The sequence below is a fragment of the Fusarium venenatum genome (assembly GCF_020744135.1).
Source record: "Fusarium venenatum strain MPI-CAGE-CH-0201 chromosome Unknown EDB82scaffold_3, whole genome shotgun sequence".
Lineage (NCBI taxonomy): Eukaryota > Fungi > Ascomycota > Sordariomycetes > Hypocreales > Nectriaceae > Fusarium > Fusarium venenatum.
Genome location: NW_027072131.1, coordinates 973,423 through 999,354, shown reverse-complemented (window position 1 = coordinate 999,354; position 25,932 = coordinate 973,423). Strand labels below are relative to the sequence as shown.

Below are 25,932 nucleotides of genomic sequence, written 5' to 3'. Positions count from 1 at the left end.
GTTTCTAGTAGCAGTTTCATAAGCATACTACACATGATATCACCTCATAGCTAAAGTGAACTCATGAATATGTATTGCATATGTGCTACGCTTCAACTTACCAGATGACCATCAAGGTCACATATCCGACAACTACCTTCAGCCAATGTTCCATAACCAGCGTATGAGATGCTGCACTTTTCCACAGCACCTTGGCCTCACCGGTCTTGTCCACGTCGTCGATACTGCAGACGACTTTACATCCATCATCATTATCTTCTCGACGAAGCAGACAACTTTCTCTTTCAATACTCCTCCTCAGCATTCCATTGTGAAGACTCCTCTTATCATTGTCTTTGGTGGCATTGTACACCATATCAATCCACTGAATCTGCATGTATGCTGAATCACCAAGACTCATATTACCGCTCCACGAACCACCGTCACTCCAAGCATTGAGAATGATCTGTGCAGGATCCTTGGGCGTTTGGAATTCGATACTGGCCACTTCTTGCCCTTGCACATACCACACAGATCGCTCAGGCGTCCAGTCGAGTCGGTGTACAACCCAGTCATCCCACCCAAGGCCCTTGGGTAATGTACCGTTGCGAGTTGCTTTGGGAACTTCATCGCCGTCATTTGTGTACGAGGGTTGATTTGTGTACTGGATCCGGTTTTTCGGATCACGCGTGAGGATCTCAATGTCGGCCTCTTGTACATCCGCCAGCTCATCGTCGTCCTCTAGGTATGTAAACAGAGCCATGCATGCACCCGCGCTACCAGTGACACGAGCGAGTATTCGCACCGAGACGTAGTGAAACGTCGACACGGATTCAAACTCGGCGGCGCTCTGGAAACCGGGCATTCGCATCGTTCGCATGGTGAGGAACGTGTCCGAAGTCGCACCGTCATCGTCATTCTCTTGAATGTAGATGTTGTTGGGAGAGTTGGACATGAAAACGGTCGCATCGCCTGAGAGACTAACACCGCCGCCCCCACGATTGTTCCAGTCTTGTATATTCCATGTGCTATCCCATGTGTCACTCTTGAAGTAGTCACTTGTTACGCCTGCTTTTCTGGAAGAATTCCGGATAGGGCTTGGGACTTGAGCATATTTTGAAAGATTTCTGAAGTCGTAAAAGTCGTGTCGTAAATAATATGCAGAGTTGGAACCATTGGTGAGGTAACAATTACACTCATCGTTGTTTGTCGGTGATGCATGACTTGTACTCGCCAACACGATAAGCTGTACAAAACACGAGCGAAATGACCAAGACATGACTATGAGTCAATCACCCAAAATGAAGAAAATTGCAAATTGAACCAAGGGCGGCATTATTGCTGATTATTAGTATTATGAGCAAAGCTATGGTACAGCTTTTGGGTCTAATGATCCTGAGAATGGTCGAGGCCTTACGTAGCCACAGTAGGAGGCCTTCAAGATGTGAGACGGCATCTTATCCGAATAATGGTTAGATTATGATAATTTGACAGACCGAATTAGTTTATTGAACCACCGTTTGTTTGTCTGTGATTGTTTGTTTAGTTCTTCTGAACCATTAAGTGAAGTGAACCCTTTCTATCACACTTCACATAGATTCACGTGACCAAAAGTTGCGCCTAAATTATGCAGCCTGTGTCAGAGGCGCAGCTGATTCATCATTTCAAGTTATACATTCGCAATTCTTTTATTCAACCAACCATCGTCGTCAAGTTGCGATTTTCAATTTCTTGATAATTTGCGAAGCATATACTTTGATATGTGAAGTGCTGCCAGCAAATCCAATCTACTGGACGCTCAAAGACAGAAAAAAAAAAGAGTTATACGCTCTGCTTTGCTAAATCCAAAACCTTAGGTGCATAAGTATCACGATGACACTGTCGATTTTCGTAAACTCATTTTTGGGATGATAGACGTTTCAATATTGCAACCACCAGCGCAACACTCGTTATGTCGTCGCCTAAGCCTTCCGCCGGCGTAGAGGAGCCGGTCGCTCAGTCGCCGAAGCCAGAGTCACCCAAACGCGACGGCGCGTCCGAACCTGCGGAGGAGACTTCTGATCGCGAATCCGGAGAGGCTTCTGAGTCGCCAAAAGACCACAACAACGATGCCGATGAGGATGCGCCACCTCTGCCAAACGAATCGACACCGGATGGACCACCTTTGCCTAGCGAACCTTTGCCTTCTGGACCGCCGCTGCCTGCGGAGCCTGCGCCGCAACAAGAGGACGATGGTTGGGATTGTCAGTGGGACCCAAACACACAGGCTTGGTTCTTTGTGAATCGCTTCACTGGTCAGTCTCAGTGGGATAACCCGCGAGTTGCCACAAGCGCTTCCGCACCGGCCGCTCCAGGTGTTCCCCAACCCCCAGCATCAGAGAAACCTGCAGCTGGAGGTTACAACCCAGCCATTCACGGCGACTACGACCCGAATGCCTGGTACGCTCAAGGCAACAGCCAAGATGACCAAACCGCAACCACCAGCGCCTCCATCGACCCTGCCGAGATATACGCCTCAACAGCTACGTTTAATCGCTTCACTGGCCAGTTCCAAACAGCAGGCGAAGGACCTGAGCGCCACACCGACGAGGCCAAGTCTAAGCGCCAGATGAACGCCTTCTTTGACGTTGAGGCTGCAGCCAATTCCCACGACGGTCGCAGCTTAAAGGCCGAGCGTTCAGGGAAGAAGCCTTCCAAGACAGAGCTCAAGCAGTTCAAGGAAAAGAGACGAGCGCGCAAGGAGGAGAAGCGTCGCGCTTGGTTGCGAGACTAAGTCGGCAGAAACAATTTTTGTATCTTCGCATACACAATGGCATCACCCCTGGGAGGCGTTATTCTTGGTAGGAGTTGGCGGGCCGTTTCTGGGTTTGGTTGGGGAAGTGGTAGGCTTCAATACGTAGTGCTAGGACGGCGTTGGATGCGGACATTGAATAGGTATACGAAGGCTTGAGATCGAGGGATCAGGCCCTTTAAATTATATACCCCAATAAATTCTCTTGACAATTACTTTTCTATATTCATCGCATCTACTATTCCTCTTCATCATCGTCATCTTCTAGTTCCATATTCAGATGGACACTCTCATCATCGTCATCATCACTCTCCTCCTCTTCGACTTCCTTAGCCACAACCGGAGCGCTTTGGATGGGTGCTGGGTGTACTCGATCAGGAGACGAGGACTTCTCCAAGACTTGCCTCTTTGGAGGCGCAGAGTCGGAGCCCTCGTGCTTTCGCTTGGGCGGTGAAGATGCTCGTGCAAAAGCATTCCGGTTCTCCGAAGCATTGGCCTTTTCAATGGGAGCAAAGGGGTTACTTTGAATGGGCAGGTTCTTCTCGGCATGTGGAGCTGTGGGAATCGTTCCAGGGTTGAACAAGTCGCCCTTCTCAGGGACCATTTCTTCCTCGTCATCGCCATCCTTCATCTCCTCATCTTCTTCCTCTTCCTCTTCCTCCTCGACAGGGAGCGCCTCTAGGGGCTCCTCACCATCGGCCAAACTCTGAGCACCTGCACGGATGTTGGTACGCAGGATTTCAAGACTCTTATCGTTGGGGAATTGTTGAATAAGGTGAGGAAGGATGCTGGGATACACTCGACCTCGCTGGTCCTTGTAGGGGTTGAGAACACTTGCGATCATGGCATCGCGGTTGCTTGTGAGAATAGCTGTCTGGTCAACGAGACCTCGCAAGGCAGCCTTGATATGTCTCTGTGGTAGGTGTGATAGAATGATGGGCAGGAGACTAGCAGCAGCGGTCTTGTGATCCAGCTCTAGCGACGTGTTTACGGCAACAGCGTTAGCCTGAGGGAAGAGCATGAGATCAGCATTGGCAGCAATGCTATTCTTCTTGCTGTCAGTGCCAGAGGCCGCTTGCTTCTCGATATCCTTGAGATATCCGGCATCTTGCTGCAGGTCACGACAGCAAGCACCAAGGACAGGGTCCAGGCTGCTAACAGAGGGCTTTGACAATGCTGGGCCTGAGATGGTCAAAATCTCCTTGAGGACGGTGTAACCGGTCGTTCGGACGGTGGGAAGGTTGATACCCGACTTGAACACTCGGACGAGATGGTCAAGTGCCTCAGGAGCGATGGCCACTGCATCTTGTCCTAGACGCTGAAACAAGGCCTTGATAAGGTGCAGAGCAGAGATGTGAATATCCGGTAGTGCTGCCCAGAGGTTGTCCTTCTCATCTCTTGAAATAGCAGCATTGGTCTGAAGTGCCTGCTCCCATGTTTGGGACTTGGGTGAAAGTCTAGCGATAAGCAGTAGCCGAGATGCAGTATCGATGAGTGCGCTGGTAGGTATTATGACAGGTGCCTTGGTAGGGTATTTCAGACAGTCTGAAAGATAGCCAAAAAGGCCAATCAAACGTTCAGCACCAGCCTCAAGACCTGACCATGAGGGGAGCTCGTTTGCAGATGAGCCTCCCCCGCTTACTGCGCCATCAACACCAACATGCGATCGAGTATACCCATTTGACCCCTCCCACGATTCTGAGACGGCTCTCAAAACCTGATCAGCAGTAGAGTGCAGGTCATTCAGGAGAATGTCAATCAGCTTGGCCCACTCATCACTGCCTCCTGACTTGGCTGCGACATGGTGAAGCGAGATGACGAGTTTTCGCGAAGCTCGCTGCAGGGAATGAGGAACAACAATTTCGTCTGATTGCGTAGGAGCGAGATATGGCTTGACGGCGATTTTGAACTTGGCGCTGAAAGGTCGAACTGTGGCTGGGTAGAGCGGGACCAGAGCTGAGAGGGTGTCGCATATAGTCTCGATAACAGACAAAGGTGTCTGAAGCTTCTCTCCAGACTTGGGTGCGCTGATGAGTTTGAGACAGGCATCGACAAATCTCGGGATACCTGGCTTAGCAATCTCTCGAGACAGAGTTTGATACGGCTCAACAAAGATGTAGATGCGGGCAAGAGTTACAATAGCCAACTCCTTTGAAGCCATTGGGTCATTTTTCTACCAAGAATTAGTGTTCAACTCAATCAAATTGTGATTGACTATACATACCTCGACCACATCCATAAGACCGCTGGCCCAGTCCTTGCATTCTCGCACAACTTCCCACCCACCAACATCCACCATGGTCTTGATGAGAGCAACGGCAACGAACCGAGACTCACGAGTTGTTCGTCCAATCAAGAGACTGTTGATCTTCAGCTTAAGCTTAGGGATGATGGCGGCGGCTTCTGAAGCGCCATTCTTGCCCTTGACGTCTACAGGCGTTGACAAGGGCTCTTTGCAGTGTAGGACATGATTGATGAGAGATGGTAGCGCATGAAGGAGAAGCTGAGGATCCTTGATAGCGTTAAGTTTGTGGAGAAGAACCCGCAGATCGGGTGGTGCTGAGGTTGCCATGATTGTTGAGCCTTGGTTGAGTTTTGATGAGAGAGTGTGTGAAGTCTCAGACGCTTTGCGACAAAGTAGGTTCTTCAAGATATTGGTCAAGACAAAAAGTAGACCAACTCAAATTTGATACTGCGCCGTCACGTGTAATTGACAGAGGCAGTAGCAGTAAAACAATTTTAACTAAATCTGGATAGTCGCAGAATATCCAGAAATCAATCCAAAATGTAATTCCTGGCTTGTAACCACGAATTATGAGTGAAGCTGTCTTGAAGACCGATCAAGAAATCTTTATCGAAACTTTTTTTCTGCTTCCAGTAGGTAAGTCCCTAGCAACGCAACAAGCATAGCTCAGGTGGGTTAGCTCGGGCGGCGGGAAGACCCCTGACAGTGGAGTCTATCGTGCTGTAATGACAGACTCTGATTGGCTTAGAAGCTGAGTTACGTCGTCCCAGCAGCTCTCATCTGCCAAATACCACCGTAACCACATTGAAGTCCAGAGACCGCAACTATACCATCACCAAAGGGGGTCTCTTGAAACAACTCGAATAACTTTCAGTATAAACAATTCTGAAACCTTTCCGTTTCAATAACCTCGAATTAGAGGTCTTCAGTTCATTTTTATCATCGAAACCCCCCCGCTATGCGCTTGGGCGCTATCTGGTTGCTAGTCTAAGTCCGAGACCGATCTCCTGAACGTCGAACAGATAAAAGACGTTGAACCATGGGTGTAAGACGAGAACAGGACGCCCTCACCGAATTCCGAGAAGCTGACCATGTATTGCTACTGCTTTATAGCCTAAAGCCGTACAATATATCAACCAGTTGGACCATGCCCGTTGTGACGGAAACTGGGACTTAGTCCCGGAGCTCGTTCGCAAAGTCCGCAAGCACGCACCCGAAAGAGCTTGTATGATACACTTCGAATAGCTTCCCAGGATGTGATACTGATATAAATAAATTAGGTCTTGCGCTGACCGCCGAAACCGAATGCGCCATTGCAAAGACGACAGGTGCAGCAGCCCACACGAATAACGAAAGTCGACCGACCACTGCTGTGAACACGGGCGAGATCACTGCTGCGGGCCAATTACCGAAGCTCGAGGCTGCAATCGATGAGGAGGCTGCACACGAGAACGACAGATTTCAGGCCGAGGTATGTGCAGGCTGGCTGCACTGGACGCTAGGAGACTACAACCAATGTGTTAGCCGACTGCCCGAGAACAACTTGGTGGAAGGAGAGATCAACCCGGCCGACAAGAATGCCGAATGGTCAAGCGTTTGCGCGCTCAAAGCCGCATACCTCAGGGCTAACTGCCTTGCACGTAGTGGCGAGTCGAAGCAAGCCCTGATTTCTTATCGAGCTGGTCTTCCATCCCTTGGACGAGTGTGGGCGGAACACGGTATAGGACGACAGCTTCGATACTGGTCAGAGCTCTTTCTCACCGAGTACTGCATGCTCGCTGGCAACACGTTCCGAAACAACGAAATCTTGCAGCTTGATTCTGACTCATTGGCCGGCTACCGCGCATGGGCAAGATTCTGGGATACCATGTCGACACCAGTGACTGGAGGATACGGCTTCAAGGGGTCAGTTCCTAGGAGAACGGTCTGGAAGGAGTACTACACTGCCATCTCACAGATTGTTGAGTCCGATCAACCTTATCCTACCGGGTTTGTGAGCAACACTGCCGGCGACCTTTCACCACGGAGTCAGCTACGAGTAGAGCTCAAGCATGCCGAAGCTACATACCAGACACTGTTACTGGGCGAAACATCTTTCCCTAGAGCTGAAGATGAGCGCGAAGAAGTTGAATGGTTCGTGAACCAGGCACTGCGGAACTGGACTATCCTCTGCGGACGAGGATGGAGCGAAAAGGATCTTGGCCAAGGTGGAAGAAGCAGCCTGAGTCGTGGAGTCCTCGATACTCTTTACAACGCAGCCATGAAGACCTACCACTCGACATCCATTCTACGCGCCCTATTTCTTGTTCACCTCTCCATTGCCGAGTTCGATCTAGCTTTAAAGGCCTTTGACTCTTATCTTGAGATTGTCAAGAAGGGTAAGGCCCGCGTTGACAAGACAGGACACATAGAGCCTACTTTAGATGATGATGCCACGGTGCTTGAGACAATAGCACAATGCATTCAAGCTCTTTGCAGATATGGTCAACGCTCTGCCTCGGAAAAGGCGTATCAGCTTGGATTGGAATTAGAAGACTGGTTAGCCAAGTTACCACAAATCGCTTCGCAAGATACACCTACACCAGTCATTGCAGAACACGGTGAGGTCAACTCGCCACACCCACCCGTACCGCCCCATACCACCGCACTGGCATGGCAAGCTATTGGTTTGTCCCAGGCCAACTGGTCAAGAATCACATACGAGGCCGCTGCTAGGACTGAGATTCAGCAAAAGGCGATTCGATGCCTGAGAAAGTCTCTATCAGCTGACCTCGGACGCTCAAAAGATATTAGGAGTTTCTATGCTCTTGGTTTGCTTTTGGCTGAGCGACGAGAGTTGACTGCCGCGATCGAGACAGTCAGAACTGCCTTGACAACAAGCAAGGATCAGGAAGAAAATTACGATCTGGTATATGGGCCATATTGGCAAGAACGTTCCCTGATTCCTGTGTGGCATCTTCTTGCTCTTCTCCTTAGTGCTAGACAAGATTACAACATGGCCGCAAGAGCATGCGAGGGTGCCCTGGAACAGTTCAAGGATAACACAATCTTGTTTGGTAAAGCCGACCAAGGTTTTAGAAGTGAGCACCTCAATGAAGTTGAAAAGGGTACTGCAGCAGAGGACCGACACGGTCTGGTTGATGACATGGATGATGCTGAGAAGGAAAGCATTTTGGAAGTCAAGATGACCCAACTAGCATTGGTTGAGCTACTCGAGGGACCAGATGTGGCTGTGAATGCTAGTTTTGAGTTGTTGACTCTTTTCTCAAGACTGTTTGGAAATGTCGCGGCGCAGACCACACTCAACACCCCCAAGGCCGTGGAGCCACCAAAGACTTCTGGTACGCTTAGAAGCATCAGAGGAACCATTTTTGGCGGCAACGACAGGTCAAGACCGCCTACTAGGCAGGTCTATGCTTCTCCCACCGACAGGAACCCCAGACCTCAGACTGCCGCAACGGTACGCAGCAGTGCCCCGACCATCCAAGTTACTGAAGACAATGGATCCATGGCAGACTCACGGCCACGAACAGGATCGGTGTCCTCTGTTCGCCGTAATAGGAGCGCTACTGGTAGGAGTAACAGTCTTCAGAAGCGTGAACGAAGCCATAGCCGACAACGATCTTCGAGTATCGGGGCTATCGTATCTGCCCATGGGCCTACTGTTGTTGATGGTGATGTCTTTTTCACACCGGCCAGTGTTGAAGACCAAGAAAAGGAACAGCAGTCAGACTTTTTTACTTACTCGAGTAAACGACAAACCGCAGCCAGAAGCTCGTCTTTCAGGGCGCGACCCGTGGGACATCTCAACTCGTATCTTTCCACGCAGTCCAAGTCAACTGATTACTCTGAGCTTTCAGTAGACAATACTTACACTTCTACTTGCATTCTGCCTTTGGTCCACTTCCCCAAGGATAAGGAACGATCTCAGCGAGTTGTCCTCCTGATTCGAGTTTGGCTCATGATCGCCGGTTTCTACCGCCGTGCGGGCATGTATGAGGATTGCAAGGGGGCCATCACAGAGGCGCAACGACTCATTCAAAGTCTTGAGTCTGATTTGGCCAGAGATCCCTCTGGGTCAGGCTCCTTGAAAGCTCCTAGCTGGGCTGAGAAGAAGAGTGTTGAGGACCTCTGGAGCGACTTGTATGCAGAGGTAAGTTTGAACCCCTTTTCGTGTACTACACAGTCAGCTAACATATTATAGCTTGGACAACTGTCTTTGTCAAGGGGAGCACCATACACAGCCCGCAACGACTTTGAAACCGCTTTGACACACACGCCGAACCATCCTAGCTCTATCGTCGGACTGTCCAACATCCTGCTCGACATCTACAGTGAAGATCTTCTTCCACCACCCCCAGTCCCTTCTCTGGACGACCCCCTCAACATGAATACTGGTAACAACCTAATGTCGACCTCAAATAGTTACTCTGTTTCCTCCCTGCCCTCCACACCCCTCGGTCTCGGTCCTTCAAATACCCAATTCACTCCAAAGCCACCAATGAATGCTGATGAGCTTCCCATCGCTTACAAGGCCACCCGTCTACCCCTCGTAGACCGCCTCGCCGCCCGAGACCGCGCATATGCGCTGCTTTCAACCCTCACCAAACTCGGATCCAGCTGGAACTCATCCGAGGCATGGTTCACCCTGGGCCGCGCCTATGAGGAGAGTGGACAGCCCGACAAGGCCAAGGAAGTACTCTGGTGGTGCGTTGAACTTGAAGAAGGTACAGGTGTTCGAGATTGGCGCTGCTTGACTGGTGGAGGTTATATTATCTAGAAGAGGATATACTATCTAGACATTCTATTCGTTTATTCTGGCTACTTGGGTTTTAAAAGGTGGAACGTAATATTGGGACTTTATAGTTTCTATCTGGTCATTTTGCGGTTAGCTGTGTCTAGCCGCTATCTGGCCTCTCGTTTTCTATTACATACATGTAACTTCTTCAAGAAATCGTCCCTCAGTCTGTGATTTCCAGCCCTTGGCCTCGGTTTCATGTGATAAAGTACCCGCTCAGCAAGTATGATTGAAGACTAGAGTGCAGTATGCCACTTATGCACAGATCCGTCGAATCTTGCACAAGTCTTACAACAAGCAACCCGTTATGCTTTAGAATAATGGTGGTGTGCTTGCCAAACTTTAGGGAGGCATTAAACAGGATACTTCAGTGCTCGTAACGAGCTCAGCTCAAACTTGTCAACTCATCATATCGCTGTACCAAAATCGACTATGGGGGTTTTGTGTAGTTGTCTTTCTGACTTTTTATATCTTCATACTGTCTTTGTCCTCTTTCGACCGCTTATTGATTCCAGACATTTGTGGCAGTGATAAGGTCTGGTCGCCGCTGATTCTGGATGTTGTAGCACCAACGCTGGTGGTAAGTAGACCTCTTTCTTGCCCATCTCGATAGCATTTTTTACTTCCTCCAAAGTTATACCGCCCTCGCCGTCACGAACGTAAGTCCAATCTCCGATCGTCTTTATGACATATTTCTTCAACTCTTTAGGCCATACCAGAGGCTCGCGTGAAAGCTGCTAGGTCACTTCGGCCCTGATGCAGCCCCAATTATACAGCTCGTCTTCTGAGGGATTGTATGATGTCGACCTCCTGCGGGAGCGGAGTAGCTGATTGTATCGTTAGCAAGATGGTCTCAGAGTGTCCTAGTATTTTTATGTAACATCCTTCAAGTCTCTACTATTCTCGCGGGTCGTCTGGGCTCGTACTCACCTCAGCAGGGCCTCCGGCTATGGGAACTCTCATTGTGATAAGTGATGGTGGAATAGCGTGGTTAAAATAGTAGAGCGAATGGATGATTTGAAAGCGATGATCTTATGAACGAGAGATTGATGATGTAAATGAAGAAGAGGGAAACGATCGGACGAAAGGCATCGATAGGTAGGTAGGTACTAGTCGTGTCTTGCGTTCCTTCCATCATAGCATCGTCTGCGTTGAGGAAGAACAGTTGGCCTCTCGAGGTATGAGACACGAAATTAGCAGGTTGCTTTATGCTATTTACCTAGACTATAATCACAAGCCATTTGTCTTTAGGTAGGCATACCCTAAGGGTTTAGAGGTCATCTTTTGCTAGGTACTTTAGTATTTTTAGGGGAAGTTTATCAAGGTTGGGAGACACAGAATCCAAGAGCACAGCGCCATTTAACGAATATCCCTGCGGACGATATATTTAATGAAGAATTGTATTTCATCCCATCAATGTCCAAATCTCTTAATGCTCTTTCACTCCTCCTCCTCCTCCTTGGTCAGTCATCTCCGCTGCGAAATGATCCAGCCGCCCTATGAAAATAAGATATAAGAAAAGGGGGAATATTCGTTTTGACTGAGAATGACAAAAAGACGATTCTTTTTAGCTCTAATGTGTTCGCAAAACTCCCTGAACATGCGCCGCGAGGCTCCCATACAACCAGCCACCCATCCTTCCATCCGCCCTTGACTCAAATCATCATCATCATCATGAGGCAATCTCGTCATGCTTCGATCCACCGTGCTTGCTATTCAGGCGCGGGTATTTCCCTATCAAACTGCAATGATCCTAACGATTTTTCTTTCTGTTTTTATCTTTATTTATTTGTTTTTGTCCTTTCGTTTACTGTCGGGACTTGAGTAGATTTTGCAAGTAAGAAGCGAACTGTCTCTTATCCGTTGACGTCGTAAGAGAACGTAAGAAGTCGTCGCCGCTGACACCGAGGGTGGGGAAAAGGTTGTTCTGCAACTCCTGGATGAAAACATCGCCAGTCTTGGTGTAAATGATCTGCTCCAGACCTGCAATCTCTGTGAGAACTTGCTTGGTCTGGGCATCCTGGAAGGGGCGGAAGTTGGGGTTCTTGATGACCTCCCAGCAGGTCGAGTGGAATCGGTCAATCATGAACTGCTCAAAACCAGGGAACGCAGGGTTGGGGCTACCAGAAGGAGCTGTTGGGTTCTGGGAGATGGTGGCGACGTCAGGCCCACCCCAAATGGATGCCATTCTCATCATGAGGGTGAACGCAAGTCTGCTACTAGTAACGTTGCCCTCTAGAGTCTTGGCAAGTTCAATAATAGAAGAAATCATGGGCTCAAAGAAGCCTTGGTTGGACTCGCTGACAAGGACGCCGTCTAGTCCATTGTTAAGAATGATTTGGAGGAAAGAGAGGTATTCCCTTCTCAACTCGCCCAACTGAATCTCATCGTCAGTTCCAGCGATAGGCTCCGTAAGCCCACCAAAGATCCGTTGAAGCAGGGGCGTTAGGAGCATGTTCAATACTTCGTAAATCTCTGACTTGAAGCCAAACACAACCTGGTCCAACAAACGCAGGAACATAGCCATCTCATCCTTGGAAGAGCTTTGGGACAACAAGCCTTCAATCCACTGTGGTAGTTGGGGGAGCACGGCGGCACCCAGAACACCCAAGAGCTTAGAGAAAGACGATCGGCAAGCAGTTCGAATTTCGGCAGATGAGTTCAATTGGTTCAGGGCAATCAGGATGGCTTCAGCTGCGCGGGAGAATTCATCGGAAACGGCCTTGTCAGGTGGTCCATGAGTATTAGACGTAATACCGGGAGTCCAGTCCGAGAATCCGTGGGCAAGTGTACCCAAAGCCATGACAATATGGTGTACCTGGAGGGTTGCCTGGGCATCTCCAGCTTTGGCTCGTGGGAGGTGTCCTTCCATGTCTGTAAAAAGGGGGTCCATCACAGATCGGGCGTACAAAGCTTGCTTGTCGGCGGGCGTGCTCTGGGTTGAGGATATACATCCAATGGCCTCGAAGAGATACAGTTGGCTGGTGAAAAGAGCATCTGCGGAATGGTCGGACTCGTCTGAAGACATATCATCATCAGCGTCATCTCCTGGGACCTCGGCCTTGATAGGTAACAGGTCTCCAATTGACTGGATAACTGTCTCCGCAACATTGCCGACTTGAGCACGGAGCTGCTTGATGAACCGGTGGAACAGGTACCACGATCGGGTCTTGATACGAACATGGTCGTGGTGCACTAAGCGTACAAAGTTCTCGAGGACTTGAGGGATGTACTGTGAAAGATGGTTTTCGAAAACAACGCAGTATCTAACACAAATCTCCATGTATTGCAGGAGAATGGCTGGGTGAGAGAAGTTGGCAATGCCTGTATTATGTTAGTCACTGTACTGCAAACAATAGTAAAGAATTCTTACCAGATTCAACCATCTTCTGCATCATGACCACCAGCCTCTCCGAGGCTTCTGTTGAAGGCTGGTTCTTGGTTCCCAGGCCTTGGTTGGGAAGAGCAAGCTCGCCAAATAGGTACATCTCATACAAGGCCAGGTCAAGATCCCGCCAGTCCATTTGCGAACGCTGCTGATCAAGCGTTTGGAAAGTGGTGGCGACCAGGTTGCTCAGCATGTCCATGTACAATGGCTGATCAATAGCAGCGATGGACTTTTGCAAGTTCTGGAGCTTGCGACGCAGGTCTTGGAACTCAGCTTCGTCGGTAAGCTCATCCTCATCACCCCAAGTGGTAGTCTCATCATATCTCATCTTGCGAATGATGGCATCCAAGATGGGCGCAAGCATGCCGCCGTAATCTTGGTTAACGACAGTGAGTTTACGAAGGAAGGTGAGCAGATCAGTCAAGGCGGGGATGACTGAAGAGCAGACTTCATCATATTCGTCAGAGAAGAAGCGCAAGAGGAAAGGCAAGAAGCCATGGAGATGTTGGTTGGCTCTGGCGCGGGTATCATCACTGATCTGGCTGTCCTCGAGAGCCCGTACGATATCGGAGAGGACGGTGTTAACTAATTTTGCAACTGCCTCGGCCAAATCCGTATCGTATCGAGAGGTTCCTTTGTACTCGCGCAGAGGAGGACTAGCAACTAATTGTTCGACAATTTCTCGAAGGTTGATAAAGGAGATCATCTCCATCTTGTCTGACGAACGCATTTTCTTACCACATATCTCATTCAAGGTGTCGATGGCGGTGTCACGGACCTTGTCCTCACCCGAAGTGCTTGGCCGTCCAACCACGGGCAGCAGCAGCCCAAGCATATCCTGGCTGATAACCAAGCCGATATCTATCCAGCTGACCCACTTGCTCAGAACCTTGAGGACGAGTTCTACGACAGTGTCGTTGTTGGAGTATCGTGTCAGAAGCTGCTTCCACGACTCGGACACCTTGTGCATATCCTGAGCTCGGAGTTGGTCCTTGAGCTCTGTATTTCGCTTGGCTTCGTTGTTCTGCCGTGACAGAAGCATATCGGCGATCTCGTCGTGGATGGAGCCGAGGATTCGAAGGTAGAAAACAACACCCTGAACATTGTCGGTGTTTGTGGAGAGACCTGTCAACTCGAGGTGGTCGTCAAGGAAGCTTTCCCATCCATTTTGGTAGAGGAAAACGAATAGATACGTCAACGTCTGTGTGAGCTTGTTCTGAAGGTGCGCGGGATCGGCTTCTTGTTGGGCGTTGGGGCCATAGGTTTGCCGGCAGTATTGGAGGAGAGTTTCTTTGAGGAAGCCAAGGCTTGCTTGGTCAAGACCTTGTGTGTGGACGGCATAGTTGACCACCTCGAGACATACCAGACGGACGACTTCTGATGTTCGAGGGGTTCGAGCGAAGAGAGTAGTACAAGGTTGCCACCCAGAGGGGTCTGTCCGTAGCTGGTTCAGGTATTCGAAGGCTTGCTCTTTAAAGGATTGATCGGAGGTGGGGTTCGAGAGGATCCCGACAGCGTTCTCGATCTATGCCATTGAGATACATGTCAGTAAAGAAATGTCTTGTTATTTGGCGAGCGTCATGCGATAGATACCCAGACCGCCGGGTCGGGTCTCGAGAACGTGGTCGGTCATTAGGTTGCAGCTCAACCATGACCAAAGTGACGGTTGAAATGGCGGGGCACGAGTAACTGAAATATCATGGGAAGGGTCAAACTCACCTGAGCCTCCATGATCAAGATTCAGTTGCAATATACAATGGAGATGGGAAAGAAAAAAAAGAGAGACTTTTCAAGTATGGACGACGCTGCTATAACTCGGGCAGCCTAAAGGTACACAGCATCCAGCATAGTTATGGTAGAAATTTAGAGGGACAAGGCTACCGAGGGGTCATGCCTAACTCAAGGGTAGATTTGGATTGGATGGGCTGCGGTATAGAGAGCAGGGATGTAGCTGAATGGGGCTGGAGCTATTCCAGAGACAGCTGTAGTAGCAAGAGTTGCTATGGGCACGAGAACAACAATTTCGAGGCGGTGACAGCAGTTTTGGGCGTGTGAAGACTGCGTTTTTGCCTCGAGATGTGCTATTTCTAAAAGTCGGTGCGTTTGAACTTCTTTGGGCTTGTGTCAATGTGGGGTAACTCTGCCGGCACATGTTCGGCAAAACGCCTCTTTCCTTTGTACTTGACAACCAACTCTCATCATGAGCCTCACTTACAACTATGGCACGACGGTTGTATCTATGATACGAGAAACTAGTTTATATATGTTTCTTATCAAAACTTTGATATATACTCGAGTGAACAGTCTAACATTTACTGTATGTCAAACAGCAGATGAACAGTATGGCATGAGGGACTTTCGAGCAATCACCAACTCACATGCTTAAACCACAGCCCAACGGTCCCATATGAATGCCAACTACGTCGAATAGCATCGTTCATGTACATTCAGAGTCATTATGGAAACCCAACATCCATCTCCATCGGTACAAATGGGTAACTTGAGCCCTACTTGTGGGTCAGGGCAACCTAACCAAGTCTTCGATCCCCATCTTCAAGATACGTCTTTTGATCTCGAGATCGACCTTGTGTATGGGGAAGGTGATGTCTTGGAAGACTTGTAACCTACAATAGGCGTACGGGCTCGACATCACTTGATGCTATTCGTATCCCACGGTTGTCGAGGTTCTTGGATATTGTAACTCGGAATTCGCTCGTTTCGAGTTTGAGCGTACTCGAACTTGATCAAGCCACAAGATCTCTTTGCATGTCAACATCACTTTGATGATGAATACTATCGTTTCATTCAATGATGGTCATCGGGGGTTCGTCTTGTGACACAACCTGTGGTCCATGTCTTTATATAAAGATGTAAAGATGCAGGTGTTGGTTAACTAAAAGCCTACCCTGTGGTCACGGTACTGAGGTAAGGTTGGCCATTAATACGATGCAGGTGAAGTAAGCGAACGGTAGTTCTTATGGAAGACAATGACTCTCGGTAATCTTATCGGGTTCGATCTTGGACTCGAAACCTATGCGAAGTTATCGTGTTCGCCAAAAACGGGTCAAGTCCAGAGGCGTCCAGAGGCGTCCAGAGGCGTGAGAAGCGGCAACAGCATGCATGCCACGGGTCACACGGAAGCGAGAAACATGGTACTTTGACCTGGAATGGAAGTTGAAGACTTGAGTATTAAGGCCGTTGAAACTCTTATAGGTAACCAGGGAGTTACCAAATCCTAGTGCTAAGCGCTTCACATAACAGTGTTCGTTTCGAACTTCATTCACATGAGCTCATTGAGAAGAGCTGAAGGGCGATCGACCATTAGCCGATGTTTCGTTCGGAGAATCTGTCGGGATTTCAGCTGGTCTATGGATTTAGAAAAGGAAAACTATCGTCAGCGACAAGCATCACTGGTCGGTATTTGGCGCATGACGTGAACTTTTCAGCACCTGTGGGCCGCGTTGTTTTGTTTCCTGGCAATGGCTAGGGGGAAAAAAAGTGAGATCGACAAGACATTCGCTGAAACAACAGAGATCGACAAGAGCCTGGCGCTTCAGAACGTGCAAAGACATCTTTGGTCAATAACGGCGCTATTGGCGAAGGACTAGCAGGACGATCAAGATAGAGATGACTCGTCATGTTAATTTCCCCATCCGTTCTCTGTTTGACTTTGTTTGGCGTAACAAACGTCGAGATGTTGGCTGTTTGTAGTCTCCTATAGCGGAGAGAATTATAGGAGAAACTGAATAGCGAGTGTTGTAACGGATAATATGGACGCGGACTATTACTCTGCAATCGTTGCCAAGCCTTGATGACAGGCGGAAAGATCTTCAGGAGAAGGCGGCAAGCCACTAACTACCGGCTGGGGCATTGGCTCACAACCAGCCAACACAAACTGCGAGAAGCAAGGGCTCAAGCAGGGGTGTTGTGATGTAGTATTGGTGATGACTTTTTGTAACTGTCAGTTGACGCAAGCAACAAGACACAAACGACAGAAAATGACAAGAATAGAAGCATTTCGTAAAGACCGACTACAATGCATATCAAGAGATTACAATCGATGATCGAATTCTTCGACTTGGATCCGCGGATAACCCGATTCAACATCGCGTACAGATTGTGGACCTGATTCCTCAAGCCGCGTAAGACGAAATATTGTGGTTCTTTGTTTCATCACTTTGAGAGTACGACTCGCTCGACGTCATTGGGAGTGTGTGTTTTGATCAGCGTCAATAAAGTAGAAATGGCTTGAGCCTAATGCATGGTGTAACCAGGAAGTAGTTTTCGTAGCGGGAATAAGCTCGTTCACTCTCAAGGCCCAAGATTGGACGAAATTTAGTTGATTGATGGCCATAGCGGCAGTCGGAAGCCTTCATGTTTCCCTCGCTTTTGAGGCCTCTTTTCAATGCGAAACAACCCGTCACCGCCTCAGAAGAGCCTTTACCTAGAATTTGGAAACCTCCTTGGTTGACACAGGTAGAGATTGACTTTGATTCTCAAACGTTCATTCGCATTTTACCTTTAAAATTAATCTCTACAAGTAAATTCACAATGAGGTAACCGAGATATGTTCCAAGCAACTTGCAGAGTAGATTCTTCCACATTTAGAACATTGTGATCTCGGTTGGTGTTTGATTGTGATGTTGCAGTTTTCTACCCTCCTTCATATCCACATAGCATGTACCTAGTTGATCAAAGAAACAAGCTTATGAGATCGGAAGATTAAAAACGTCAGCTGAATGAATATGAGATTGTTTGTTCAACACAGACTTCCGATAGCCACACCTGGAAAGCACAGAATAGACTACACTAACACGCAATAGCCTAATTGATGCCAAGTTTTATCAAGATGCGCATCGGGGACTTGGGATTGTGATGTGATACTTGGCTGGTGGGTTCCTGCATTAATCCCAAGTTAGAGGGTGGCGCAGAAGACGAAGACCCTGTCGCTGCTCCACGCATGGCGGATTAGCCTTGTCTCAGATTTTGTGAAATAAACAGAGAACGAATCAGATTTCCTATGCAAGCCCTGAATAAAAAATCATCTGGCGGAGTGAGGATGATGGATGGTTGTGTACAATTCATTGGTTATTGCTGTTTATGCACTAAGACATCTTCTCTGGCCTGTCAACCAACATGCTCATGAAATACATCTTGTGTGAATAATAGAAAAGGATTTTGAATATCGTCCCATAGTTAATTCTATCTAAATGCCGCTCGCATGGTTGCGAAACAAGACATGTCTTGGCCTCTCATTAGATGAATCCAGGGTCTTGGAACAAACAATGGATAATGCTCGGTCCGATATTATGTTTTACACAGATGGAAGCCTTCTATTAGTCGGGCCCTTGCATAAAAGGGGATGGACACTTGCACAAGTCCTTTTATTTTGGCGGTCGGCTTCCAAAGGAAGGTAATTCTAGGGACATGCTAGCAGTGCCCCAGTAAAAAAGCGCTAACATCCACCAACTGGTCCCCGCCAACAAAAGAACCCCGGTTTCGTCTTTCAGCAACTATCCCTGATCAACATGCACCAAGCATCGATCCTTATATTATACCGCGCTTCAAAGTGCTAAAGATGTTATGAGGCAGAGCCGAGAAAGATGGTGGGGAGGCAAGTCAGAAGAAATCGCAACTTTTCACTTGGTGCGGAAGTTTTTGCTAATTCTTTTGCTTTTTGCGGCAGCATTCTCAGTCTCTATCAATCAATCCTTGACGAACCGTTCGCTGAACTTGGCGCCCCCTCCTGCATCAAGCAGCCACTCAGTGTCCAAGCCAGGCCTGTCGATCCCTGGGTGTGGCGGTCTCCACTTTAGACGATTGAGATGAAGAGGGTGAACGGAGGGTGAATGGTTGATGTTCAACTGGTCCACTGACCGACAATGACCATTGAGACTTTACTCTCAATGCAAGGAATCAAATGCACTTTCCCAGATGTTATTCCCTGACCTTGGCAAGCCGCTAGGAAAGGCCTTATCTTGGAAATGCAAAGCAAGCCTCACGAACTCGTCAGTTCATACACTAGACAGCACCAACAGCATTGACATCCAAGGTCACACATCGACGCCATAGTATCTATCTGCTGTGCTCTCAACCATCTCCTGGTCCGTGGCTCACAAGTGATGGCGATCCAACCGCCAACTTTCAAGGATATGGGGCTCGAATCCACAGACCAAAAGACGCTCCATGGGTGACCGGCTTCGAAAGACTGGGGCAAGTGACATGGCTTCCCCCAGCTTCGATACTAGGTTCACACTTCATCCCATGTTGATTGCCTTTTCTGGAACCCCCCTGGGACCCAGAATGAATGGCCTCCTTGGATGAGGGTACGTAATTTCTGTACAGGAGTTGCTGCTCTATGGATCGATATCGCTATTAATATGCGACCATCCTGCGACCTCAAACACTTCTTTTCCTTCTCTCTTCTTCAGCCCAAAAAGCCATTTCAAAACTGCTAGTTTCAGAAACATTTGACCTAGGTCGTCCATTCTTTCACCACTTTCAAATATATCAACCTATTTTTTAAAGCTTATAGCTTCACTTTCTTTACCAACTTACAAACAAATTCGCCAAGATGCGTTACTCTACTGCCGCTGCCGCTCTCCTGGCCACTGGTGCCATGGCCCACTACGACGAGGTTTCCAAGGTCTACGAGACCAAGCGAGTCACCATCACCTCTTGCGGACCTGAGGTCACCAACTGCCCTGCTCGATCTACCGTCGTCAGCACCACCTCTTACCCCGTCCCTCCCCAGGTCACCTCTGCTCAGCAGGGTGCTGACACCACTGAGGCCTACGAGGTTCCTGAGGTTCCCGCTACCACCGAGGCTCCTGAGGCTCCTGCCACCACCGAGGCTCCTATGACCACCTCTACCATCTACTCCACCAACATCAAGACCATCACCTCTTGCGGTCCCGAGGTCCCCAACTGCCCCGCCACTGGGGGCACTCCCGTTGTCGTTACCGAGACCATTGCTGTCTCTACCACCATCTGCCCTGTCGAGCCTACCGGTGGCAGCGAGAAGCCCGGCAAGCCTGAGACTCCTGGCCAGCCTGAGACTCCTGAGCAGCCTGAGAAGCCTGAGCAGCCCGAGACTCCTGAGCAGCCCGAGAAGCCCGAGACTCCTGGCCAGCCCGAGCAGCCTGAGACTCCTGAGCAGCCTGAGAAGCCCGAGCAGCCCGAGACTCCTGAGCAGCCCGAGAAGCCCGAGACTCCTGGCCAGCCCGAGCAGCCCGAGACCCCCGAAAAGCCTGAGCAGCCCGAGACCCCTGGCCAGCCCGAGCAACCTCCTGCTCCCCCTGCCCAGACTCAGCCCGAGCAGCCTCCCGCTCCTCCCGCTCAAACCAAGCCTGTTGTTCCTGAGCAGCCTGGCCAGCCCGGTAACGGCACCGTTCCTCAGCCTCCTCCCGTCTACCCCAACCCTCCCGCTACCGAGACTGGAGCCAAGCCTATCGTCCCTCCCACTCCTGTCCCCGGCCAGCCCGAGGAGTGCGTTCCTTCTCAGTCTGTGACTGCTATCACCAAGGAGTACACCACCGTCCTCACCAGCGTTGAGTACTCTACCATCCAGGTTCCTTGCGCCACTGGCACCAACCCTGCCACTCCTGAGCAGCCTGAGAACCCTGAGAACCCCCAGAACCCTGGCGAGCCTGAGGTTCCTGCTCCTACTGGACCTGCTGTTCCTCCTCCCGCTACCACCCCCATCGGCGGTGGCAACCAGACGTGAGTATCCTGATATTCTTTACTATTTAGACATTTTACTAACTTAACTGCAGCATGCCTACTCCTCCCGCTGTCACTGCTGGTGCCGCTACCTTTGCCGGCTCCGCTTTCTTCGCTGCCGTCGCTGGTATCGCCGCTTTCATCATGGTTTAAACTAATCCCAATTTCAACTGCACCTGTTTAGGCCTGCTGGCTATGGCAACTCATGAACTCTTCTGTATTTAAAGTCTTTCAATGTACAATACTCGACTAGGCCTTTGAATACCACCGCTATCTTGGCGTTTTTACTTTGTATATTATTTCTCTAATCTGCAGTCTGGCATTTGCGATTGGAACTACATTATGCTGTTTGATGCTACTTTTATGATTCCATCGTCGTGTCTTTCTAGTACTTAATTAATCAACTTGACATTTAAATCTCGTTCGGGCATTTTATGCAAAGACGTTAGAAATGAGTTTATTTAGGAATGGTGCCAAGTATCCTAGTCAAGCCACCAGTATGCCGACCCCTGGCAAATCTGGGGTGAAAGGACGCCAATTCATCTACTCCACCCGTCTCATTTCCCGAATCGTGCATCTCGGTGAGATCTTGAGCACTGACTTTGTATGGTTAACGAATTTGGAATACGCAAATTGCCAAATATCGCTTCCAACATTTCCACAACTTCATTTACATCTAATAGGAAGGACGCAGAGTCTAGATGTTTGTAAGTAACAAGGATACGGTCAAAGATGAAACGGCTCATTTAACATATGGTGAGTTTGCTCGAAGATGGTGTGAGGTTAGTCGCAGGGGGCAATCAATTTCCGGAGTCTATTACTGGCTTTACTATCTGGAGACCATGGAGTTCCCATTGATGTCCCTTGGTTCCAAGGTCTATGGAGTGCCCGTTTGAACCCAAATATTTCGTTGGATGTCCTGAAATAACGAAGACAGCCCGGCAACGTCGTAGAAGGGCCTCCTAAGGGACTCTAGCCAAGTCCCTCAGTAAGTCCAAAGAGTTAGCGTGCCAGGCCATAACCTAGGACATATGTTTTGCAAGGAAAGTCGTGACCCAACTCTATGCGTCCTTAGATAGATAGGGACGCCTCATTGACGAGCGGGGTTCCTGAGAGGAACCACGCAAACACTCGCCTGCCGTTAATACACCAGGCAAGAGACGCTCAATCTAATTAAATGGGCCGTTCTATCGGTCATGTGTCTGTTTATTGAAGCACTCCTCTTTTCTGACTACTGTTGTAAAGAGTCTGGTGGGTAGCAGAAAATTAGACGCTGAAAGCATAAGAGACGAAACTAGTAGGTCAGTTTATGCTCCTTAGACTATAGTTCTTAGACTACTTATTCTTATACCCTAAGACTTATGAGGCTAAAGTTTCTGCCACCTATTGGCAAGTTGTAGATGAGTGCCGCCATATCAGCTTCGAGCTGTCTTGAAGGACAGTCTCCATGTTCAAGTTACTACAGTATCCCCGTCCTTGACCGGTCATGTCCGGACGATAGTAGATTCCCCGCACGACGCCTGAATTGGCCAAGTTTCTGTTACGTTTTACTCATCTGAAAGCTGCAACATGATGAAGATAGTAACTGTATTCCATAGGTAGGAGAGTATTGATTTTGGTTAATAATGATGAAAAGCCCATAAAGGTAACACTAAACCTTGCCTAAACCACGCCTAAATGACCTAAACTTAGGAATTATTAGCACACGACCATGCAGAACCTGTAGAGGTGCGGCTAGCCGTGATGATTTCGAGCACTGTCCCCCACGTGCCTAATACCATAATCACTGTGCCAACAATAATGACTATAATGCTCCAGCACACACCCACCATCCACATACCTGTGCCACGATGCTTTCCCTTCCAATTGTCATAGAGCCACATACCCCCATATGGCTGGAAGCAGAGCAAAGTACCAAAAGTTGAGCCGATGAGCGATACAAGAGAGCCAAAGATAGGGATGGCGCTTGCAATGATGTATGCAGTCACGGTAATACCGGCTGTACAGCCAAGCCAAGTCCCCCAATGGACGAGACTGTTGCGGTGAAGATGCTCAGAACCACGGAGGATACGGAGGAAGACGTATTTTGCCGGGATATGAGTGACGATCATGGCAGTAACAAGTAGGCCGGGAAGCGCAAAGCCATAGCAGATCCTCTTGATTATAGGACCCGCAGAACCGAGTGCAGGAGATGAGACATAAGAACCGCAGGAGACATAGACAACGCATCCAATGACAATATACACTGCAGCCACAACTGATTGGGAATACGTCAGGGCGCGGGTGTAATGTCTGGGCTCGCGCATCTCTGCCACTATCGAGAAGAACGCGGGCGTGCCAGCAAAGGCAAAGACTTGACAACCGATTGCACTGAAAGCCTGCTGGATGCTGGGATTGCCGAATAGTTTCCAGTCTGGCTTCCAACCACCATTCATGGGGGGAGCGGAAGCGGGTTGATCTTCGAGCGTAACAGCGATGGTGACAGTAATGATGGCGGTCATGATGCAAACAAGGCCAATCCAGGCAAGCCATCCTATCTTGCCGAGAGTTCGGATGCTTGCAAAGGTGAAAGTGAGAACGGCTGCGACTGCGACGAACACAGCAGTGCATGCGGTATGTTTAGAAACGGCGTTGAATGCGATCGAGATGCCCAACATGGCTGAGCCAGAAATAAAGATCCAATCTAGGAGTGTCAGTGTTAGTAGAGGCTTGCATAGTGACGGAAGGACTTACTGAGCATGAAACTGACTGCGAGGAACTCGCGTCCATATCGCCCAAGCATTTTATATCCAGCGTCGTCTATCGTGTAAACGTCCGGATGGTTGCGCTTAAAAGCGCCAACCATATAATTTGACCAGCCGGTGATCAAGCCGATGAGGCAGAGGGTAAACATCCCCGGGACAAGCCCAAGGATATCAAAGCTTGTAGGGATTGAAAGCACGCCAAGGCCTATCTGTGTTTTTGTCATAAGAGCAAAGGTCGACACCCAACCAAGCGCATGATAGTCAGGTCCGTCTCCAGGACTTCCAAAGACATCTAGGGGGGCAGGCTTAGACATAGTTGGCGAGCGTTAAATATGTGATTATGATGATGATGAAGAAGAAGAAGAAGAAGAAGAAGAAGAAGAAGAAGAAGAAGAAGAAGAAGAAGAAGAGAGACCCCGAGGGTGGACTGTCCTTTTAAGCTTGGGTGAATTGTCTGTGAATCAGAGCAATTGGAATGACCTGCTTCTGCTCCTGCTTCTGCTCCTGCTCCTTTAAGCATCTCCATACTTCTTAGGATATTCCTAGGCAAGCACTCCCTAATGAGTGCGATGACGGGCACATTATGGCAGCTGCAGTTGTTGTTTACCTCCATAGGTACCTTAGTGCTTTCTGATAAGACGTCTCAAGTTAAAACCCCGTATGTGTACGTTTGTTCTTTCTTCGGTTTTATTCATAAGAACCTTCAGATACAACTCAAAAACGCCTCAGGGTATCAGAAAACTTGACTACTGGAAGCACAAGAGACGAAATTAGTAGGTTACGTTATGCTCCTTAGAGTATAGTTCTTAGACTATTTATTTTTATACCTTTAGACTTAGGAGGCTATTTAGATGGTAGTCAATTGAGTTTTGATTCCTGGGGTCATTGACCTTAAATTGACCAACCATTTATTTCCCGGGGTCAACAGCTTGGAAGGGGTGCAAGATGTTAAGTGCAGATGCAGATGCAGATACAGATACCCAAATTTCTAGACGTTCAGGCATTTCATGACATCGAGGATCGCTACGATTCAGGCCAAGATCTTTCGAGGTTGACCTTGCCTCCAAATATCAGATCCGTAATATCGATTCAGAAGAAAGACACTTTAAAGCTTTATCGAGCGCCATGTTTTATGCAAGGCTTCGTCACATTGCAGCTTTCAGATGAGCAAAACAAGACAGAAACTCGGCTAAAGTCAATTGTTGTCATGGTAGGCGATTCAATGCGAAGCAACCGCTGCCAAGTCGATCACGAGATCATAAGTACAAAAAAAGTACAGTACAGACCAGACAAAAGTTCCTCAAGTCAAACTGTCCTCGGTCCGATGTATACCTTCTTGTGGCTTTGATACGTTCCCGAACCCCGAGGCCTTGAAGTCGGCCCCTAGAACCGTCGAATGCCGGGATTTGGAGGCTTTGACTGCACTGACTCGTCTTTATATTGATTGGGACTGGGTAAGTTTGGCCATTTTCGTGTCAGTCACAGCGCGTATTCTCATTGAGAAGTAAGTTACTGGGTCCTAGAAACTGCAAAGGCAAAGAAGACCTCAACAGGAAGGATTATGACAAGAAATGGACATCCATGAAGGATCGTGGTAAGAGATGGGCATTCATAGTTGACTGGAGTGTTTTCGTTAACCTCATTAGCTCCGCTATCATGGTCTTTGGAACCTAGGGATATCAATGGGAACTCTATGGTCATGTAAGGCTTCCAGTAGATTCTTGGTATTTCGGTATTCAAGCTCAATGGTTAAACCAAGAGTGGTCTTGTCTTTGTGTTGAAGGAAGAAAAGGCGGGCTGCTTAGCAGGTCTCACAGTGCTTTTGTATTGTGTAAGAATACCTAAGGTTGCTTAAGGGACCTTTCCTGACAAAGCTGCACGATTCGAGTCACCATACTTCGAGGACAACCCCATCAAATTAAGCCTCGGACGCGCAAAAGAAGCTTAAGACCATAAAAGTAACACTAATCCCCGCCTAAAGGACCTAACCTTGGGCATTATCATCGCACGACCATCAGGATACCCGTACCCACTATGATGGTTGGCTGGAGCTTGCTAGTCATGTAGGTACGAGTATCATGGCCACATCTGTTAAACCATAACACAGGTGTCCTAAGGAGGGCTCATGAGTGCCCGTTGACGTCTTGCTTGCCTTTGCGATTTCCAGTATAGTTCTACCATGAAGTCGGCTGGCTATAAAACACAATCTCCAGCAAAAATCTTGATAGATGTGGTAACATTCGGCAGTGGCGTTGATGAGACGTT

General features: G+C 48.7%; 7 protein-coding genes across 7 annotated transcripts; 3 read left to right on the top strand and 4 right to left on the bottom strand.

Moving 5' to 3' along the window:
- Window positions 1–1,523, bottom strand: EDB82DRAFT_207887 (putative xylanase 3). The gene has a single exon (XM_025726524.2). The coding sequence runs from the start codon at window positions 1,256–1,258 to the stop codon at window positions 98–100; it is 1,161 nt and encodes a 386-aa protein (XP_025581082.1). The 5' UTR covers window positions 1,259–1,523; the 3' UTR covers window positions 1–97.
- Window positions 1,524–1,582: 59 nt separating this feature from the next.
- Window positions 1,583–2,981, top strand: EDB82DRAFT_503429 (uncharacterized protein). The gene has a single exon (XM_025726523.2). It carries the CDS (start codon window positions 1,931–1,933, stop codon window positions 2,750–2,752), a length of 822 nt encoding a protein of 273 aa, XP_025581081.2. The 5' UTR covers window positions 1,583–1,930; the 3' UTR covers window positions 2,753–2,981.
- Window positions 2,982–5,642, bottom strand: EDB82DRAFT_503428 (rRNA processing/ribosome biogenesis-domain-containing protein). The gene is made up of 2 exons (XM_025726521.2): window positions 4,995–5,642; window positions 2,982–4,943 (listed from the first exon to the last, which is right to left on the bottom strand). Exons 1-2 carry the CDS (start codon window positions 5,340–5,342, stop codon window positions 3,009–3,011), a joined length of 2,283 nt encoding a protein of 760 aa, XP_025581080.1. The 5' UTR covers window positions 5,343–5,642; the 3' UTR covers window positions 2,982–3,008.
- Window positions 5,643–5,795: 153 nt separating this feature from the next.
- EDB82DRAFT_503425 (uncharacterized protein) lies at window positions 5,796–10,164 on the top strand. Its single transcript, XM_025726520.2, has 4 exons — window positions 5,796–6,060; window positions 6,129–6,240; window positions 6,296–9,168; window positions 9,220–10,164. The coding sequence occupies exons 1-4, from the start codon at window positions 6,055–6,057 to the stop codon at window positions 9,793–9,795; spliced, it is 3,567 nt and encodes a 1,188-aa protein (XP_025581079.2). The 5' UTR covers window positions 5,796–6,054; the 3' UTR covers window positions 9,796–10,164.
- A 1,456-nt stretch (window positions 10,165–11,620) lies between these two features.
- On the bottom strand, window positions 11,621–14,932 carry EDB82DRAFT_546440 (armadillo-type protein; the record flags this gene model as incomplete). The annotated part of the gene is made up of 3 exons (XM_025726518.1): window positions 11,621–13,137; window positions 13,187–14,726; window positions 14,921–14,932. 3 exons carry the CDS (start codon window positions 14,930–14,932, stop codon window positions 11,621–11,623), a joined length of 3,069 nt encoding a protein of 1,022 aa, XP_025581077.1.
- Window positions 14,933–19,403: 4,471 nt separating this feature from the next.
- Window positions 19,404–21,345, top strand: EDB82DRAFT_207751 (uncharacterized protein). The gene is made up of 2 exons (XM_025726517.2): window positions 19,404–20,923; window positions 20,977–21,345. Exons 1-2 carry the CDS (start codon window positions 19,776–19,778, stop codon window positions 21,074–21,076), a joined length of 1,248 nt encoding a protein of 415 aa, XP_025581076.2. The 5' UTR covers window positions 19,404–19,775; the 3' UTR covers window positions 21,077–21,345.
- Window positions 21,346–22,470: 1,125 nt separating this feature from the next.
- On the bottom strand, window positions 22,471–23,981 carry EDB82DRAFT_576440 (transmembrane amino acid transporter protein-domain-containing protein; the record flags this gene model as incomplete). Its single annotated transcript, XM_025726516.2, has 3 exons — window positions 22,471–22,508; window positions 22,764–23,606; window positions 23,657–23,981. 3 exons carry the CDS (start codon window positions 23,979–23,981, stop codon window positions 22,471–22,473), a joined length of 1,206 nt encoding a protein of 401 aa, XP_025581075.2.
- Window positions 23,982–25,932: the final 1,951 nt, after the last annotated feature.